The 18,750-nt window shown below is 41.4% G+C and overlaps 1 protein-coding gene across 3 annotated transcripts in view; it reads left to right on the top strand.

Annotated features, from left to right (window-relative positions):
- The window catches only part of vps13b (vacuolar protein sorting 13 homolog B), a 322,674-nt gene that overhangs the window by 62,722 nt on the left and 241,202 nt on the right, over positions 1 to 18,750 (top strand). For all 3 annotated transcript variants that reach the window (XM_087177216.1, XM_087177217.1, XM_023418652.2), the window contains exon 17: positions 13,593 to 13,777. In XM_087177216.1, the coding sequence (XP_087033342.1) occupies positions 13,593 to 13,777 (185 nt within the window). The remainder of the gene's footprint in view (positions 1 to 13,592; positions 13,778 to 18,750) is intronic.

The following is an 18,750-nucleotide window of genomic DNA, read 5'->3' as shown; positions in this document are numbered from 1 at the left end:
AGGAAAATAAGACAATGTGTCTAAGGAGATAAAAAAACATATTGCTATAACCTGTCCTTTTACCAGACAGAGGATGAGTCATTGGGGTTGTCCCCTAGAGAGGGGAAAAGAGGTTAGGAGTTGAAGACAGGACAAGTCAGGAGTTTGGAGGTGGAACTGTTGAACAAAGGGAGGATTTGAGTTTAGACAACCAGAAATGAACATGAAATTGATATAAGGCTTTAAATATATAAGCTATGAAAATACAAAGAGAATCAAAGAGAACAAGGAAAAATAGAAAGGGACAGGAACTACACAAATAAGCATTTCAAACAGCTAATTGTAGACAGAATGAAGAGAAGAGAGAGAGGACAAGAGGAGGAGCAGAATAGATGAGAGAATGGAAGATGAGTAGAGAGGATGATGGGGCGGGGGGTGGGGGGGTGTAAAAGAACACTTTTGTAGGACTGCAGGGACAGGGGATGAGAAAAAAGCTTGGGAAAATGGATGGAGATGAGGAGGGATGTAGCAGAGGGAATAAAAAAGGAAAACAGTTTTAAAGGATGAATGGCCTCACAGTAGGTTTACAGTATGGATCTCGGTGTGTTGTTGAAATTGTTATAATGAACTTTGTTTTAAATTGAAACCTGCACAGACAGCCTGTTCTTTCACTTATGTCCTGTCCTCAGTCTGCCCTCCACACACCAAACATCTTTTGTAACACAATTGGTTGATAGAGCAACTAATGAATGACTCAGTCAGTCTATGAAATATTGAGGTGTTTTGGAAAAATAGTTCTCTCCATCATTCACTCCATCAGTGTGTGTTCAGTAATCATCACCTAAAAAACCCTTGATGCAGTTCCTTTTTAGACTACAAGAGCACCAGCATCAATGTAGAGTTCCACCCATTAGTTCAGACATGAACATGTCTAAGAGCTGCAGATGGTTTTGACTTTTCCTGGCTTCTTCTCCAGGCAAACATTGTATCTACTGTACAGTGGTTAGCTGGCTGCATAGGGAACCACAAGACAGTCATCCAGAGTGGTATGTGAGTGTGTCTGTACACAGAACATGATTCCCTGTGCTCTCTGCTCCCAATAAGAGACTTTTAGCTGCTTGTTTGATCTCCAGTCTCCCCCTTTTCTGCTCTACCTACCTCATATAGTGGGTTCAGATGTCAAAAGGATGTTATTTTTCTTTCTGACAATCACTAAATGTGTCTCCAGAGAGCATTCCAGATCAGTGCCCTCCTGTGGCTTTTCTTTACGCCTGGACCAGTCCTTAGAAATAACACACCCAACTCCTCACAGAGTCACTTTGACACATTGAGAAAGTGCTCAGTTATTCCTTGTTGTAAGCAGTCCTTTGCTGGAATACAGTGTGCAAATGTCAACAGTGTGATATATCTTGGTGTGATTTGAACCTATTACAGATTACAGACTACAGGATGACATTGTGATCAAACCTCAGAACAGGTAAACATGTCATACCCAAGATAATTCTGTTCCGCTTAACAGGATAATTTCCACTTAATCTCATTTTCCTCATAGTTTAGATTTAGCTCGATGTTTCTGGCTCTGGGACAGGTTAGAACCACTTCTCACATTTTTCTAACAGTTGCCTGTTTGTTTCACTGTCAGTCTCTTTCCTGTAGCTGATAATAGATCTGGCTGTATTGTGCAGGTTTATGAGTTGTGAACCTGTCATTTCAGACTTGAAGTGACTCATATTTGACCCTTTCTGTCTAAGTAGGAGGTATGGCTGTCTTGCTTCCTGACCTGTGTGTTACTACAGTCAAAATCTAATTAACACAACTTGACAGTTTACCCTTAGAAGAATGATGATGAGCAGGTTTGACAGAGAAGCAGAGACAATGGCTAAGAGAAATATACGAGAGAAATAGAAGGGGCTGTGTGTCAACCAGCAATGCTAATAAGTGAAGAATTATAAATTGATTTGTCTCCTGTTACGCTGCTGAGGTTATCTGCCACAGGTTAGTTGTCTGTGTGGATGTGGATAACCCTCAAGTAAATTTATAGGCTGAGATAAAGGCTTAATTTCTATTGACTTTATTCTGAGTGTATTAGAGCTATGGGATTCCCATGTAGAAATCACAACACAAGAGTATTACAGATCACATGTGATATACAGTATGTATGACAGACAGATAATCATACAGACAGTTCCTCTACTAAAGCTGAAAGTTGAGCCTGAGAGTGACACACTGGGTCATTGGAGCAGCCAAAAGATGAACTCCACCAGGTGGTAGCATTTAATTTGACTGTACTGATGTTTGTTTTGGGACTACTTCTTAGTGCTGATGTAACTCCAACAACACCCCTTTCCAAGATGTTCTGTTCTTGGAGCAGACACTGAGCAGAGCTGTATATGTTTTTGAAGTTTTAAGGAAATATGAAAGAAAGTTGGGAAGCCTTAGTGAAGGTTCGGGAGAGAGAAGTAAGAGAGTGGTCTGAGAAAAAGAGCAGTCTCCACTTGCTTTGTCAGTCTTCAGTTGTTTTGTTATGCAGATTCCTAGATCAGCTTTTCCATTACTAGCATAAAAGGTAGCCTCAGATTTGTTTCACTCTGGACTCAATTAAAGGGGAATTGTGACTGACAGAAGAGAAGGGCTTGGAGTGGAGAAGTGCAGAAGGTGATGTCATATGCATTTTGCTCACATTTTGCATCCTTCTCCTCTGCCCCCCCACCCCAACCGCCCCCTCTCTCTATTACGCCACTGAGCTTTTATGACTGCCAGGTGATCATAGGGGATTTGGAGAGGCACTGGGCGTCTGTGAAGACCCAGCACCTCTCCTGATGAGTTGGCCCACAGTGTATACTATAGCTCATGTTTCCTTCAGTCTCACCACAAAGGCTCCCGCTTCTCACAGTGGGCAGCAAGGGGCCTTTGCTGGGGAAAGTACACTGCCTTGACATCTTCTTCCTGCCAGCCTTGGCTTTTACTGGGCATTTGGTAATGTGTGTGAGAACTTGGATGTATTCAGTTGGACTGAAATGTCTTTGTTTCCTCAGGTTTAAAGCAAAATGAAATTTTAAGAAAGGGTAATTGTTTCAGAACAATTGCAGTCTCTGGCCGTGTGCAGTTTTTGAAGGAATAAAAAAAAAAAAAATATCTCAAACAAAATTCTGTCAAACTAATATATTGGCAATAGATTTCAAGTTGGAGTAGTTGTTTTAAGTTGAAAGGCCACCTTAGATCTAGAGGTTTTCCGATACTGGTATCTGAAATGTCCCAGATACCGAGCAAAGTACTGGATGGGGTATCGGCTAGTATGTGACAGAAGAAAAGTCAAGGTATAATCATTCAAAGGAAAAAATTGTTTGGGTGCCATGGATATCTGTACCAAATTTTGTGCTATTTTACCAGTAGATTCTTGGATATTTCAACAAAAAAAAAATTTGTAATGTCAATGTTTTTTGGATAATAAACAAAAATTACTGTAGAAAAATACATGATATATATAAAATATATAAGTCTCTCCTTTTAGTATACGTTACCATGAACAAGCCAAACAGTCATTTGGTTAGCAAAAAGCCAAAATCCTCAAAAATGAACTTTCTTTCCCAGTGAATTAAAGTGCAGCTGAGATGCATCAGGCTGTACTTATCTTTAATGAAAGGCAATGTATGGGGCCACCAACTCCACAGGGACTCTACAGAGAGCCTCAATTGGTCTGGCTGTTAAACTGTTATCCCAGATAAAATCAGTGCCTGCAGAAAGGCAAGGAGAGGGAAGGAGGTGGTGTTAGGGAGGGGATGGTAGCAGTGCAACCTGCATTGATCTCCCCAAAACCTAACCTCATTCTCTCACTCAGACACACGCACACACATGGACTCACACCATATTATATTCGTTATGCAGGCCACATGACTGCCAAGGCCAAAGCTGGGGCTCACCAACAAACCAGCAGCAGTCCAGTGTGGCTCGTTGCATTGCAGTCCATAATTTAGCCCCACGCCAGCTTTTATGTGGCGTTTTTAGCAGCCTCTGTTCCACACTCTGCTATTTCTGAAGGGATAATTTCTTGAAGCATGTGGCATTACAGGTGCATGTTATATAGCCACAAAAAGCTGACTTGCCTTGTGAATGTTTCTGAATAGAAAAGAATGTTGGTTTTCCCTTGATATCTAATTATTGGTCTAACTCTATTACACTGTCAATGGTTAGTTCAGTTTTTAGCACCACCTGTAGGATTTTTTATGTGAAGTTTAGAAGTCCATTACCATGTCTGGACCAGTAGTCTAGACTCTTGTGATTTATGAATGCTTCTTTAGGCATCTGAGGCATGAGGCTTCTGGTGTGATTGTAATGCCTCATTACTCCCGTTCTTAGTTAGTCATAGCAAGCTGCTCCTGGTCTATGTCTCCAAGCACAGCCAAGAACAGGAGGACAAATGGTTTCTCTGTCCTTCAGTAGTGAGCCACACAGATCTAATTCAAATTTACCTAATGTACATGAACAGCATTCATTGGTGAGAACATTGATTGCGGCTGTTCCATTTGTCTACCAGCCATTTTGGCAGGCAATATCATCAACAAGTTGAACTGGTATAATGATTTTGGCTGCTGCAAACTGATTTGGGAGTGGCTGGATGGAAAAGTTCATTTCTGTGCTCTGAGTGTACATTTATATGACAGATCTTGTGAATGATGTCACACACACAGATTCTGCATCAACTGTTGTGCCCTTTAACCAAACTTTGATTTGTGTTGATTTTATAATGAAGTAATCACTTGTATTTCTCATCAGGGTCTTATACGACAGGTCTGTGCAGCAAGGGTTAAAGTTTCTGAGGGTTGTTACAGTGAAAGATAATTGAGCAACCTTAAATCATTGTGTGGTTGCTGTGGTCATGCTCAGCTTTGAGTTGTGGTTCGGAGGCCATAAGAGCAGGAGAGTATTCATTTTGTTGAACAAGGCAAGGCATGATCTAGGTTGTTCACTGTTCTTGAGGGAACATGGTTATGTTTACAGAAAGAAAAAAGTTTTCACATGATTAAACTGAATGGATGTAGACACTGCAACAAGTAGGATTTATGTATTAACAGGTGTATATTAAAAGCCTGGAATGGCATATGATGTAATAATGTTCCACTTTTCCTGTTGAAGCACAGGAGTGTAAAGGAGTGTGAGCTGCAAGGTAAAACATCATATTTTATGTGGCACAGTATTTTGGCCAACTTTGTGGTAAAGATTTTTTCTCCTGTACATCTGGTGTCAGACAGTTTTATTTGGTTTTATGGCTGACAGAGATCAATGGACGTATTGAGGAGCCTCATAATAAGGAAATGGCATCAGCGAATGCAACCCTTGTGCACTCAGTGATTGACATCTCAGTTCTGATGGAAGCTTCCAAGCCTTTCTTTCAACATTTAACTGCTCTGTGCTACAGGAGCAATAGTCACTTGCTGCAGAAGCTGTTTACTTTTCTTTATGATTACAACTGTCATTTGGTAGCTTAAATCAACATGGGTTTTTAACTCAGCCCTAAAGTGTATATTATAGGCTGTAATGTTTTCAAGAGGCAATATTTTTGCAATCCAAGAATATCTTTTGAATTTTAACTATACCATAAGATGTACTGAATGGACTGGCCAAGTCAAGATAGTGGATTAACGAGCAGCTGTAGATATTTTCAGTTGACTGAAAGACTCTATTAATGCCTGAATTAGTCATCTTAGGCACTGAAGCTTGAGGGAAGGAAAACAGTGGGAAATAGGGAAGGGTAGATGGATTATCAGCTCTGAGTGGATTATCATCTACTGTGGTGTGCATTCCACTGTCCTCTCCTCCCCACCAGGCCTCAGTCCTGCTCCATCGCTTCCCAAACATGAGACCATCCAGTTTTCACTGCTTAGGTTAAAATCTACAGTTAGTTATGAGGTACAGGAAACATTGTTGTCACCACAATGAAAGATAAATCTAAGCTTTATTTTACCAGGCAACCTTGGGGAACGAAAAACTCACTCGAGTCTGTGTTCTTACTTTCAATGACCATCTGCATGAAGGTCAAAGGCCTTGGGAGAATAATACTGAAGACAACTAATCTGGATGAAAATAACGGACAGCCGGTGCTTCCGTTGAGGGCTGCATTTGTTGTTAGGACAACAGGGTGTATAAAAGCCTACAGCAAAATCTGAAAGTATAAATCTGACATTAGGTCTGTAAGTCTCTGGACAGAGATCTCCTATCTCTGTTTGTCCTTATAAGGAACCGCATGTTCTCCACAGCTGGACATGTTGGACAGAGGCAGGAAGCTGCATGCACACACAGACACACCACTATACACACACATACATACACAGGACTCTTGATGTGTTTTCCTTTAACGCCTGATGAACCACGTCATTGCCATTTTCTCGCCTTCCAGGCTGCAGCTGTCTGCACAACTTGATTAAAACATTTCTTTTAGTAATCCCTGTGTAATGAAGCCCTCTCCTGAGAATGGATCTCTGTGTGTGAGTGTGTGCGTGCGTGTGTGAAGTTGTGCACATATGTGTGTTTTGGGTCAGGGTTACTCCAGATGGGAAGAAGAGGGGGGACTGTGTGTGTGTGTGTGTGTGTGTGTGTGTGTGTGTGTGTGTGTGTGAGTGACTGAAGTGTTTCTTTCTATGAAGAGTTTGGACTGTTCAGGACTGATGACTGAGAAATGCACACATGGAACACCTTTGACCCTGGGGAACCACAAAGTTCTGAGCTGTGGCCACAAATGCAGTCCCTGCCACCCTCTAACTCATTCCCAGCTCCAGCAAAGAGACTTTGAGTTAAGTTTGGTCAGAAAGTGGATGTCATTACAGGTTGTGATTGAGAGTTAAAACAGAATTGTAATCTGAATTGTAATTGCGCCAGCCACAGTGGAAAGAAAATCAACACAAGACTAGATTTACATAAAGAAAACCACAGTGAGCAGAGTGCCATGGGTAGTAAAGACAACACAATATTTGAAGGTAAAAAAAGAAAAAGAATGTAATGAGTCAGATAGTATATAGTGCATCAATAAAAGATGGCTGCCAGTTATTGTGATGCTTTTACAGAGCAAGAAATGCCCATTCTGAACTGCGTATTGATTTTTCAAAGTACTGTCACTCATACATGGTGGTCTGTAATCTCACTGTAAACTGGAAAAGTCGCTTTAATATAACTGTATTTTGGAAAATCCTCTTAATTGATCACTTTTCTTCTTTAATTGCTCAAGTGGCAGTTTCTGAGTTCGGTCAAATGCAAGAGACTGGAGCCAAGTTGTAATGATTACTATGAGTCATTTATGGCTGCTGCTGAAAACGGCATTCACTAAATGTTCTACATCACGGGCTCAGCTGCAGCTCCAGTTGGTACATTTCACATCAAGCCAATGATATAGACCATGTACAGTCATGAAACAAATGACTAGAGAGAATAGTATAAGAAAGTACAAGACATGATAAATTAGTTATACGTGCATTTATTTTTCTTCATTTTTCATTATGTTCTTTAATTTTTTTGTTTTGTGTTTTGCTTGGATTTTCTATGGTAGTACTTTTCCTTCTACTCCGTTGACATCCAGGTGGTAAAGTGACAAGTTTTCCCATCCCCCAAGTTATTGTTCAGTGTGAAGTTCTTGCATGATTTATAATGTTCATTTGGAGGCTTTGCGAGACACTGTAGTGAGTCTTTTGTAGTAAGATAAAAGAGGGGACTTGAGAGCAGCCCATAATTCACTCTGGTTATTTTCAAGAGGGGTCAGTGACCTTGGCTTGGAGAGATGGGGAATTCTGCAACACTTCAAATCAGTCTGCACCATAAGGAGAAAAAAAAGACTGAAGGTACAAGCTGTCAGTCTTGCATTACCTCCATTTTCAAAACGATTCCCTCCAAATAAGCTCTAAGCAATAGCAGTAGAGGATTTTTCAGTTGGAGAATGTTTGTGTTGGTCACTTAAAGTTGGGTGCAACAGTGAATGATATATAGAAACTTCAGATAACTAATCACTGGTCTCAAAACAGTGGCTATCTGTTGTATCTATTAGACAAATATGTCAGCTCATAATGAATTGGTGTTGCTGTGGACTTTGTAAATAGACTCAGATAAGTTAAAGTCAAGAGAAAGTAGCACAATGTGAGGACAGTCAAAATTGATTGACTATCTTGTTGACTATTTGTCTCTTCTACTGTCTTGAATAGGGATGTCCTAATGACTAATTAGAACAGAAAGTTAAATTTGGACAATTTGTGTGTGTGTGTGTGTGTGTGTGTGTGTGTGTGTGTGTGTGGCTAATGTTAGGAGTGCCAGCAACAGTAGTTTTCCTACATGGCGGATTAACATCTCCACGCCTGGACTGAATGTGGTCATGTATTGCTCCGGACATGTGTTGTATGCCAGTTTATTTTAACACATCTTACATTCAACTGTATTTTCATTTTCTTGACCAAAATACTGCTACTGGGTTTTACAAGATATAAATGATGGGGTTTACAAGATATCCTCTGTCCTACTTTCCACCTTACTTGTTTATAACATCTGGGCATTAGCACAGGGAGAGGCGGCTGCTTAACATTTTAGATGCAACAGTTACCCGGTGGTTATACATTTGTAAAATAATAAAAAAAAATTAATATTAGGCAGCAATGTTTAACCGTTTAGTCGACTAATCACACACATCCCTAGACCTGTACCTAGTGTACATTAGTTGTTTTGAATATTTCCACTGACTTTTAACAGTTTATTGGAGCGAATTCCAAGTCATGGGGAATTTTCCATTTAGTTCCCATTACAGACAAAATCCACCTGGGACAGGGAATGGGTTTTTGTGTGAGAATGCCTCCCTCTTTCACTGTGATCCAATGAATGGACCCCAGACACCTTGCTCCGCAACTCCTGCTGATTTCCAAGCCCCACAGTTGTCTGTGTCACTGTATTTTGGAAAGAGTGAGGGAACTGGTTTTTGGTACTGTACAGGATATGAGTAATGACAAAAGTGAACATTCTGGAAACTGCACAGACGTTCCAAGCTTGCATTCTGGGACACCGTGTAAACCATTAGGATCAGCTACTCTTGGCAATTTTCCTTCAATCACAGCAAGATGCTGATCTTAAAAATGTGAAACCAGGTCAAAACTTAGTATATGGCTGGACTGCATATGGTCAATATGTGAGATTGAGGACATAGATGAAAACTGTTGTGGAACCGCTGCAAACAATTGAGATCATCCCATGCTCTTTTTTTAATCACACCTCGTGTGTGTGTGTGTGTGTGTGTGTGTGTGTGTGTGTGTGTGTGTGTGTGTGTGTGTGTGTGTGTGTGTGTGTGTGTGTGTGTGTGTGTGTGTGTGTGTGTGTGCGTGCGTGCGTGCGTGCGTGCGTGCGTGCGTGCGCGAGTGAGTGCGTGAGTGTGAGAGGGAGTCCTTGTTTAGACACTTAGTTACACGTACTTACTAATTGAAGGTGCCGGAACACCGTTCCCGATCATTCTAGCCCACTTTAACCCGTGTTGGTGACTCTCTTCTATGGAAAGTCGCTAGGTTTGTCACTAGGTGCTTTTTTCATTTTTCTCTAACTCAAGTGACAAATGCGTAATGTCCACATTACTGGACATCTACATGTATGTAACATAGAGTCACCTAATTGCATATACACAGAGACACACACCCCAATCAGTTTTGTTAAATCAGGCTACATTTAGTTTTGTCAGTTGAAACACAAAGCAATGGTCTACCAGTTCTGCTCTTCTTGAGTTTGTACTGGAGCTTTTCCAAATGGCTTTTTTATTGAAACTCCCCATGTGAGGTATTATTTTACCTTGAGAATAACATATGACCTGCAAGTTTGCAGTCTCTGTTCTTCTCTTGCCTGTGCTTGCTGTTTTCATGTTTTTTCTGCATGGTATGATTATACTTTTCTTGTTCTCTTTTTCTCTCTCTAAACTTTTTTTTGTCCAATTTGTATTGTCACTATTATAGAACCAGTCTTTTCAGGCTTAAGCATTGGCAGCTAGTTTTATAATTGTTTCAGTTGCAGGTTGTTAGATCAGCAGGCGCCTTGTCAGCTCTGGCCTCATTACTGCTGATGATCGTGCTCTGGCTGACCAACCTGCTGTTACTGGTTTGTTCATATGCCTGTACAGGTGTTCATACATATGTGATTGTGTGACAGGAATGTGTTGGTATGCAAGTATTTGTGATTATTTGGAAACATTAATTTATTTGTCTGTATGTACATTTGTGTGTGTGTGTGTGTGTGTATGTGTGTGTGTGTGTGTGTGTGGCCTCTGTAAGACAGCAATCACAGCTGTTTAGCTGGAGCCCCAGCTGTATTTCTCTATATACAGTCGCGACCACAATCAAACTAGACCGAGAAGCTGATTAGCCTGAGAACCAATGGCCCAAATGGATATCAGCTATGATGCTGTGAAAAGGGTTTGGTACAGATATGGGGTTACTCACAGGCTCTTTAAATGGAAGGTTAGACTTAAGAAGTGATACCTTATGCTACTAATGGTATAACATGTACTCTGAGCCATATTTGGAAGTTACAAATATTTTTTTGTGTGGACTCTCTGTTAAGTCTACTCACTTGTAGATTTCACTCATTCATTTTAATGACTAAAAATAATTTGCTGTCCCTGCTTTATGTCCACCTTTGAGCATGTACACCGAGGAAACAGACTAGGCAAAGAGCACCACAGCTGGTGTGGTGCTCATGACTCAGACTCATGCCCTCTGCACAACACTATACCCTGTTTTGCCTGATTTTGACAGGGACACTGGACAGAACGACTGTGCCAGCCTGTCAGCCAGTTGCCTAGCCAAGCAGTCAGCAAGTCCGCCAACTGGCCTGTCCTAGCCCCGGTCTAGTTCTTCGTCACTCAGTCACGGCACCAACAGGGGACAGGTCAGGAAATGAGGCCTAATGTTGTTGAAATACACCAGAGGAAAGCACATTTCATCCACTGAAATTGAAACACCTAATTTTTCATAACTCTTGACTAATTTTGATTTCCTCTTAACATATTCCTGGTGGCCTCAGTGTTTTAATAAAAAAAAGTTATTGACTTAAAGGACTACTGTGAGGTCACAGGCAGCCTATTCAATGAGGCACCGAAGTTCAAGCCAAGGAACTGATTTCTTAAATTATGAGTCAGGATCCAAAATGGATTGTGGGCCCAATTCTGGTGGGTCTCCACTTTATAAGAGTAGAAGTATGCTTTAATGAGTTTTGCTCCCCAGGCTACAGACTCCATTTCTAATATGGAATCTGCACTGTAGCAGTAAATTGCATTTTGTTAGTTGCATGCATATGTTTTTGAAGTTCTAAGAAATATGTTATAGTGTCATTTGTTACTGCTGTTCTGGATGCTACAGGTAGTAGTACTGCAATTGTTACCTCTTGGACACTTATTTCCTTCAAAAGCTGTTGGTAGCGGTGAAAGAGCTGCCTGCCAGAAAGATGTTTACCATGTTGCAGCAAGAAACACTGACTGTGCCATATACTTAATGAAATCCGATGAGTCCTCACATCCAGCATTCCCAAAACACCCTAATGAGAGTTTCTGTTTCTCATTTAGCTCCAGGATTCAAGTTGCTGTTCTCAAAAAATTTGGGCATAATATAATAAAAACAGGTGCATAATTAAAGTTTTAGACAACCACATGCACGTGACAGCTCCCCTGAAACGCTATAAACACTCGAATAAGCCAACAAACTTTCATCCCTTGCCAGTCCTCCCATTGAAGTGGCTTTGCAGGCACATTTGCTCTGCATGTGGGGACATTGTTGTTGCTGGGTCCCCTTCACTTTCTTTTGTTCAGCATTGATATCTAGCTATGTGTATACACACATATGGGTGTGCAGGCATTTGAACACACAAAAACACACAAAAACACACATGAAAAACAGTTTGATTGATGTCTTGCTGTATAGCATGCAACAGTAGTAATTTTAATAGGCGAGAAGCATGACATTGCATGGTTCACCATGGTGCCAAATCCACCACATGTTGCCAGGGAATTCAAAATGTGTGCTATCAAGGTAAACTCATTGACCCTGTCAGGTTTGGAGTTTTTTTCTCTCTCTCACTGCCTTTGTTTTTCCTGTACTCTCACATCTCTCTTTATCAAACTCTCTCTCGCCTTCTGTCTCATACAAGTCCCCCCAGAGAACGCAGGCGGTTAAGAACTCTGGACCTGCCTGTGAGCAGCTAACAGCTCATGTCACCCTACTGAACCACCCAGGAGCAGAAGAAAGGGAAAGATAAAGAGACACGCAGGGAAGAGGGAAGCAGAGGAGTTAAACGATTGCAGAGCTGCTGAGCAGAGGGAAAGACCCCGTGACATATCCCACACTCTGAACTGGGACCAGACCAAAATGCATGTGTGATTAAATGAACTGTGATGCTCGTTCCTGACACGCTGCAGCCATCCCAGGAATTAGTCACGGTTTTATTTTCATCTAAAGTACCACTCACAGGGCAGTCCCTCTTTGCTTCCATTACAGTATGTCATGAAGTGAGTATATGCCTCCCCCTCCAAAAAAAAGTACTGTCAATCTCTCAGCAGAGCAGAGGGGAATACAGAAGTGGAACACAGAGGTGGAACCAAACAAACTTGTTTTGCAGTGTTTAGTTCAGGCTCCCTGGGTGTTTTTCCTGGGGACACAGAGGGAGAGAGAGATTTTAAGAATAGAGATCAGTAGTCATGGCGATGACAAGTGATCCATCACACTCAACACTGTGTATAATGCCATGCCTTCGCTGGTGTCTGTGTATGTGTGTTGGGGAATCCCTCCTACTGCTGTTGCTGATGTCATGGATGGGATCTTAAGAACTGAGGATCCAAGAATTCACAGACTGGATAGAAAAAGAGCTCCGAGACCTGATTCAGGGATTTGAAAGGCAGTGAATGTGTGTCAAGATGTTTGTCTGTGTGGTATCAGAGATGTGAGAGAGGTGTGTTTGAATATGTTTCGAAAGAAAGGAGGAATTAAAGAGCAAATGAAAAAAAGTGTGTGTGTCAGATGATAGATGAGAGCATGGTCCACTGAGGTTCTGATGGACAGGGGCCTGGAGGACTCACATCTGACTGTGCTGTTACCTCATCCCCCTGAACGCTCAACTCATCAGCTTGTCATACACACACACTCACACAAACTCTCCCTCCACACTCTTGGAGACAGATGAAATGTCAAATGCGTAGAGATTCTTTTCAGGGTCAGGTTTCTGGGCTGTACATATCTTCACATAAATCATCATCACAGTTTGGACGGAGGGGAGAGAAGGGTCGGTGGCAAAGAGGCAGACTACGCCTACCTGCCAAGTAACTAAGGAAAGCTTGGCTTGCACTTGGTACTTCTTCAATTTGCTGTTGGAATGTAGTTCTACCTATTTGGCCATTCGTGCTATCGATGAGCTGTTTTATATTGCGACGTGATATTGATGGATTCGTGGAAGTTGTGAACCATTTGTTTCCACCGGTGTCTGTTTCATTCACTGTATGTTAGCACTTACGTGCAACTCTCCATTCTTTCATTTATTATTGTCACTCTATCCTCACTCCGTGTATCTATGCACTACCCTTTATCTAACCACTTCTTTCTTCATCTCTTTTCCCTTTCTTACAGGAGTAAAAGATCTTTGGTCCCCACCACAGAGTGCATTTTTGAGCTTCCCCATTTCACTGTACAAGCCACAAGGGCCCAGACGCTTTTGCTTCAAGCAATCTGTCAGAGTTGGACCCACAGCATGACCAATGGAGCCCCACTGACACTCAGCGAAAGCCTGCTCAATGAGGTGTACAAAGCTCAAGGTAAATAACTTATACATATACATAAACCATGTGAAGTTAAGCCTGTGTATATTCTCATTTGTCCAGGTCATAGTATCCTAAAGGAGTTTTTTTAAATCGAAAACAACTGGACTAGGTTATTTGTCTGTGAAGACGTTTCACCTCTCATCCAAGAGGCTTCATCAGTTCGTGTACGCATCTGACCAGGCTAGGACTGGTCCTGTGTGTACGCATCTGACCAGGCTAGGACCAGTCCTAGCCTGGTCAGATGCGTACACGAACTGATGAAGCCTCTTGGATGAGAGGTGAAACGTCTTCACAGACAAATAACCTAGTCCAGTTGTTTTCGATTTAAAAAAAACTCCTTTAGCATGTGAAGTTAACTGAGCTTGTCTGTTCTTTGACAGCAGGTCCCCTGTGGACAGAAATCCATTTTCATGAATTTCATATACCTGACCAAGTTGATAATCCCCACATCTTCACAGCATTCAAGTACACCTGTACTTAGACCTGTCCATTTGTGATTGGAACACCTGAGATGGATATAATGCCAGGTCTGCACATGGCCATAGAGGAGCAGAGGCTGTTTTTCCAGGGCATGTGTTTGTAATTGCTTAGCATTGCAACAGGCCCTTGGTGTTTTTTCAGTTGTTTTCATAATGCAGTTGTTATTGGAGGGTAGCAATTATAATTCTTCAATGGCAACTCAGCCACTTGGCAAAATACAAAAATACCCACACAGATGATTAATGTGTCCTTTAACGGCTCATTCTGTATTTCAACCATGACTAGTCAAAGAACAAAGAACCAACTACATCACTTTGCTCATCTGGTCTCTTTTAAGCTATTGCATTAGATGTTAATGCGTTCATCATAGTAGCTGATTTATTGAAATCTAGTAAAGTATACTTGTGCTCTTTATTTATTTTGTTCTATATGAACTAAAGCTTGTTTCTTAGTACCAGTAAAATGTCAAGAGAGATATATGGAACTGGCTAGAGCCAAAGTGATTTGACCCTCTTGTGAAAAGCTTTATAGTTATTTCTCAGGGCTCAGCACATTGTGTACCAGACTATTATTTACCCAAAACAAGTCAACCTGATAGTAGCCATTGAGTTATGGGCAAATTGGCAGCCCAATTTGCCCATAACTCACTGACCTTATACCAGGGGTGCAAGCACACATCCAAAACTTAAGGTCTCAAAATATACACGTTCACGTGAGATATTTTGGCATAAAGATCAACTTGTCTTGTGCCCGGTATGGGGTACTATTCCAGCAGCCTAGGGCAAATTAACTCTGAAACGGTTTTACGCTTCATGTCGCCTAGGATGCCTTAATGGTCAAATAATAAATTTTGCCTCTTGTTAAAGAAAAGGAGGGGAGCCTGAATTCAATAAAACAGTAGCGTTTCTCATGACGGTAGCATCTGGACAGTCCTCTGGAGGGCCAGGGATTTTCCAACTCATTAGGATCACGTTGTTTGGTATGCCGTCAACATTCTCCCTCGGCCAAGCCAGCCAAGCTACCTTTTTCACCGTTGTGTAGCCGCCAAAATTTATGAAACTGGTCTCCCGTGGAGTGAAGTCAAATATTCCTCTCCCCTCACTCTGCCTTTCTCTTGGAATGGGGCTTGACTAGCAACATAGAGAAACATTTGCACATCTGGTTCATGTGCTGGCAGGTTAGAAAAAGAGCAGTGGGGGAAAGAGTTCGAGTTTAGAAGGCAAGAGAGTGAAGGGGAATAGGCGATGTGTTGTGTAAGTATATGTTGGGAAAAACACAGCAATAATTCCTATGATATAACCAAAGATGTGTGGTGGTGTATTTGCTTTTGAAATTGTGACACTCATAGGCTTTGAGGAAGATCTTAGCTGTCCCAGTTCCTCTCAGTCCTTGGTGTGACAGCTTAATGGTGGAGGAGAAATGGAAAAAGAGGAGATGCAAAAAAAGAAAGCGGGTAAAGTTGGCAGAGTTGCACATTGTGAACTATTGTGGACTATGTTTGCTGTAGAGCATCTGCCTCACACCCAGTGCAACCTAGCTTAATAGTTTTGGTTCCTGTGGGTCTGTGGTTGTGTCCACACTGTAACGTCATAGTGGGACATTACTGGCTGTTGTCTGCTGACTACCTGCCCTCCTACTCACTACTCTTTCCTGCTTTATTCTGAGTTGTTTCCTTATCTAAGCCAAACCTGGTGTGATTTCTAGAAAGACCTCATTATCATAACTCCTGATGAAAAGCTTGTCTAATGTCAAATATGAAGACTGTGCCACTTATTTGGCCCTCCATGTGGTAAAAGTGTGTTGCAGTCTTTGCAGTGGTTACATTTGTCCAGTGTGACTTGCAGGCTGACTGGCTGCAACTGTTTGCAGTAGAAGCGGTAGATCTTTTATAACGCTCACAAGATTCAGATCTGCATCCAGATTTAAGTTCTGTGCTCGTTCTTGTGTCGCTAGCCAGCAGGCATCAAGCCATTGCCAGGACAGAGCTGACATGCGCTCACACACACTGAACATGGCAAACAAGAGCTGTTTGCTTTGAACATGTGCTTTTTTCATTCCTTTAGGAATTCCTCTTCCATTCTATCCTTTTGATGTTACAGGGCTTTTCAATAGTGGAAGGTGTTTCATATTGAGGTCTAGCTGATAACACAGATGGTAAGTGTCCTTTGCGGGGTAGCCATTTGGGTATGAGATTTTATTCCCCGTCCAAAGGAAATTCCATAATTCAGCAAAGGGGAAAACTAAGAAAACAAAAACTTCAGTTTTAATCTCAGAGTACTGACAGACTGTAAAATGTTCTTCAAAATAATTGGTGGACTCAGATTAAAGCAACAGTCAGAGACCTTAAATCATCACAGCTGACTGGAACACAGCCGCTAGGATTTGTAAAACTTCAAGTTTGTGCTGCTCACTGGCAGCTGCAGCAGTAACCCAGCGAGCGGCATATGCAATATAGCCTGTGTTTGGTCAGCAAGCCCAGAAACGAATGAGTGAAATCCGAAAACAAACCGTAAAATTGTATTTTCCTTGAGAATCAGATGTTGTCAGTCACTGCCTATTGCATGACAGCGTGGTTTGTCAAACTACGGTGTGTAGGAGGACGTCAGTCAGTCGTCACAGTATTCCACCGTTCTCCTTTTACATTCCAATGAAGCTCACACTAGTGTTGTATTTTATTGGTGAGCTCTGCAGAAAACAGTATGTCATATTTTATGTGTCTGGTTGTCTGGTAAAAATGGAGAGGTGGTCCATAGGGAGATGTGTGTTTGTGCACACATTGGTGCACTCACTCTTACAGTATGTGCCCCCTAACAGTAAGCTTGTCAGCTGCCAAGTGGAGGTAACAACAACTCTATGCCTTTTCTGCAGCTCTGACCTGCTGCATTCCCTCCTTAATTATTCCCATTTTTTGACTTGACAAAATCTACTCTTCCGTTCTTGCTGTTTGGATTTTACTGTTGTCTTTTTCTTCCATCTTTTCTGTGCAATTCTATGCTGCCAACTTTATTTCTCTCCCCCTCTCTTCTTTTTTCTTTCCATCTCTCACTCTTCTCTCATGTTGAATTCATTGTCTCATATTATATGTTCCTCTAGTCCTGTTTTTTTTCTTTCTCTTCTCCTATGATTGTCAGTGGCCTGCCCATTTTATATTTTCTTTATTTATGCTTCCAGTCTTCACAGTTTGCAGTGGGAGCCATAGTAGTAGCAGTAGCATCAATATTAGTGCAGAGGAGCCAGTGATTCCTGCCACCCACCACAGTGATCTCCAATTGAGCCTGCATACATTTGTGAGTGCACAGTATGTTGTGCAAGATTTTGATGAGTGTGTGTCTAATTGTGGTACAGGGAAAGTGTAATCGCAGTGCACAAATAATTTTTTGTTATTGCTCACTCTTCAGTGCATTTTACCAACAAATATTTAGATCGTCAGTGGCTGTACCTTTCTGCATTGCCTTTTTTTGGTTTTTGTTACACATTACATTATCCCAGAGACTTGCAGAAAACGTACCACCTCTCCGAAACAAGCCAAACTACGTTTTTGATAATGACGTAGGCAAATGAGAGCAGCTGTTAGGCAAATAATATGTACAAAACAATTAAAAAGAAATGTGGAGGTTTACATATTATTGCCGAATGAGTGTTTGGCCATAGTCATAGCTGTAAATCAATGTTTCATATTTTAATAGTTAGTTACCACCTGCAGTTTTATCTCGCTCAGTGTTAAAATAAAGCTTTTACAACCTAATTTAAAAATCATCATGGATCCTAGTGACTTATCTCGTCTGCACATTGCCATGAGGACACAGAATCTGTATGTTTTTTTTATTTTATTTGTCGTGTATGTCTCTGCTGATGATAGCTTTATTGGATTTTGATTCATGCACTTGCGTCCCCAGAGGACATAAGTCTTTCAATTTCAACAGATGCGTTTATAGCTGAGTACACAGTGATGATTCACAGAGTGCATCTAAACCTGCAGATGGTACAACTCTGGCTTGGGGACCAGTGATCCCTTGTCCATGTATTGTGAATATGTGGTTGTTTACTGGCTACTTATGTGTGTTTGTGTGTGTGCATGTGCCTTTTACTGTTTGTTTGCATGCCTGTATGTGTGCTTTCTGTGTTCCCGCTCTTTGTCTCGCTGATGAAACACAAAATTAGAAGTGCTGTTTGCGTCCTTACATTCATGACAAGAGTAAACCTCCGGATGTCCACCAAAAGGACTACGCAGTAAACTGAAATGATATTGAGGAAAATCAGTTTTAACTTATTTGCCATAACAGTGTCACATTGGCCTCCCTAAATTAACCATTATGAGACCAGTACAGGATCTCCAACCAACCCAAAGGAAGTTGAGCAGAAACTAAGGCTGCTCACTTTCTATAATCTTCCCTGCAGACCATTTGCCTCCCTTTTTAAGTGTCTTGTGAAAGGCTGTATTTTGAAAGACAAAAGGTAATTTAAATCAGTATAAAATTGGCATTTCC

Source organism: Seriola lalandi, unplaced genomic scaffold (assembly GCF_002814215.2).
Source record: "Seriola lalandi dorsalis isolate HSWRI2012SDOR001 ecotype SW California unplaced genomic scaffold, Sedor1 jcf7180002054583, whole genome shotgun sequence".
Classification (NCBI taxonomy): domain Eukaryota; kingdom Metazoa; phylum Chordata; class Actinopteri; order Carangiformes; family Carangidae; genus Seriola; species Seriola lalandi.
The sequence above is the reverse complement of the archived record's forward strand: the minus strand, read 5'-3'. Positions and strand labels throughout refer to the sequence as shown.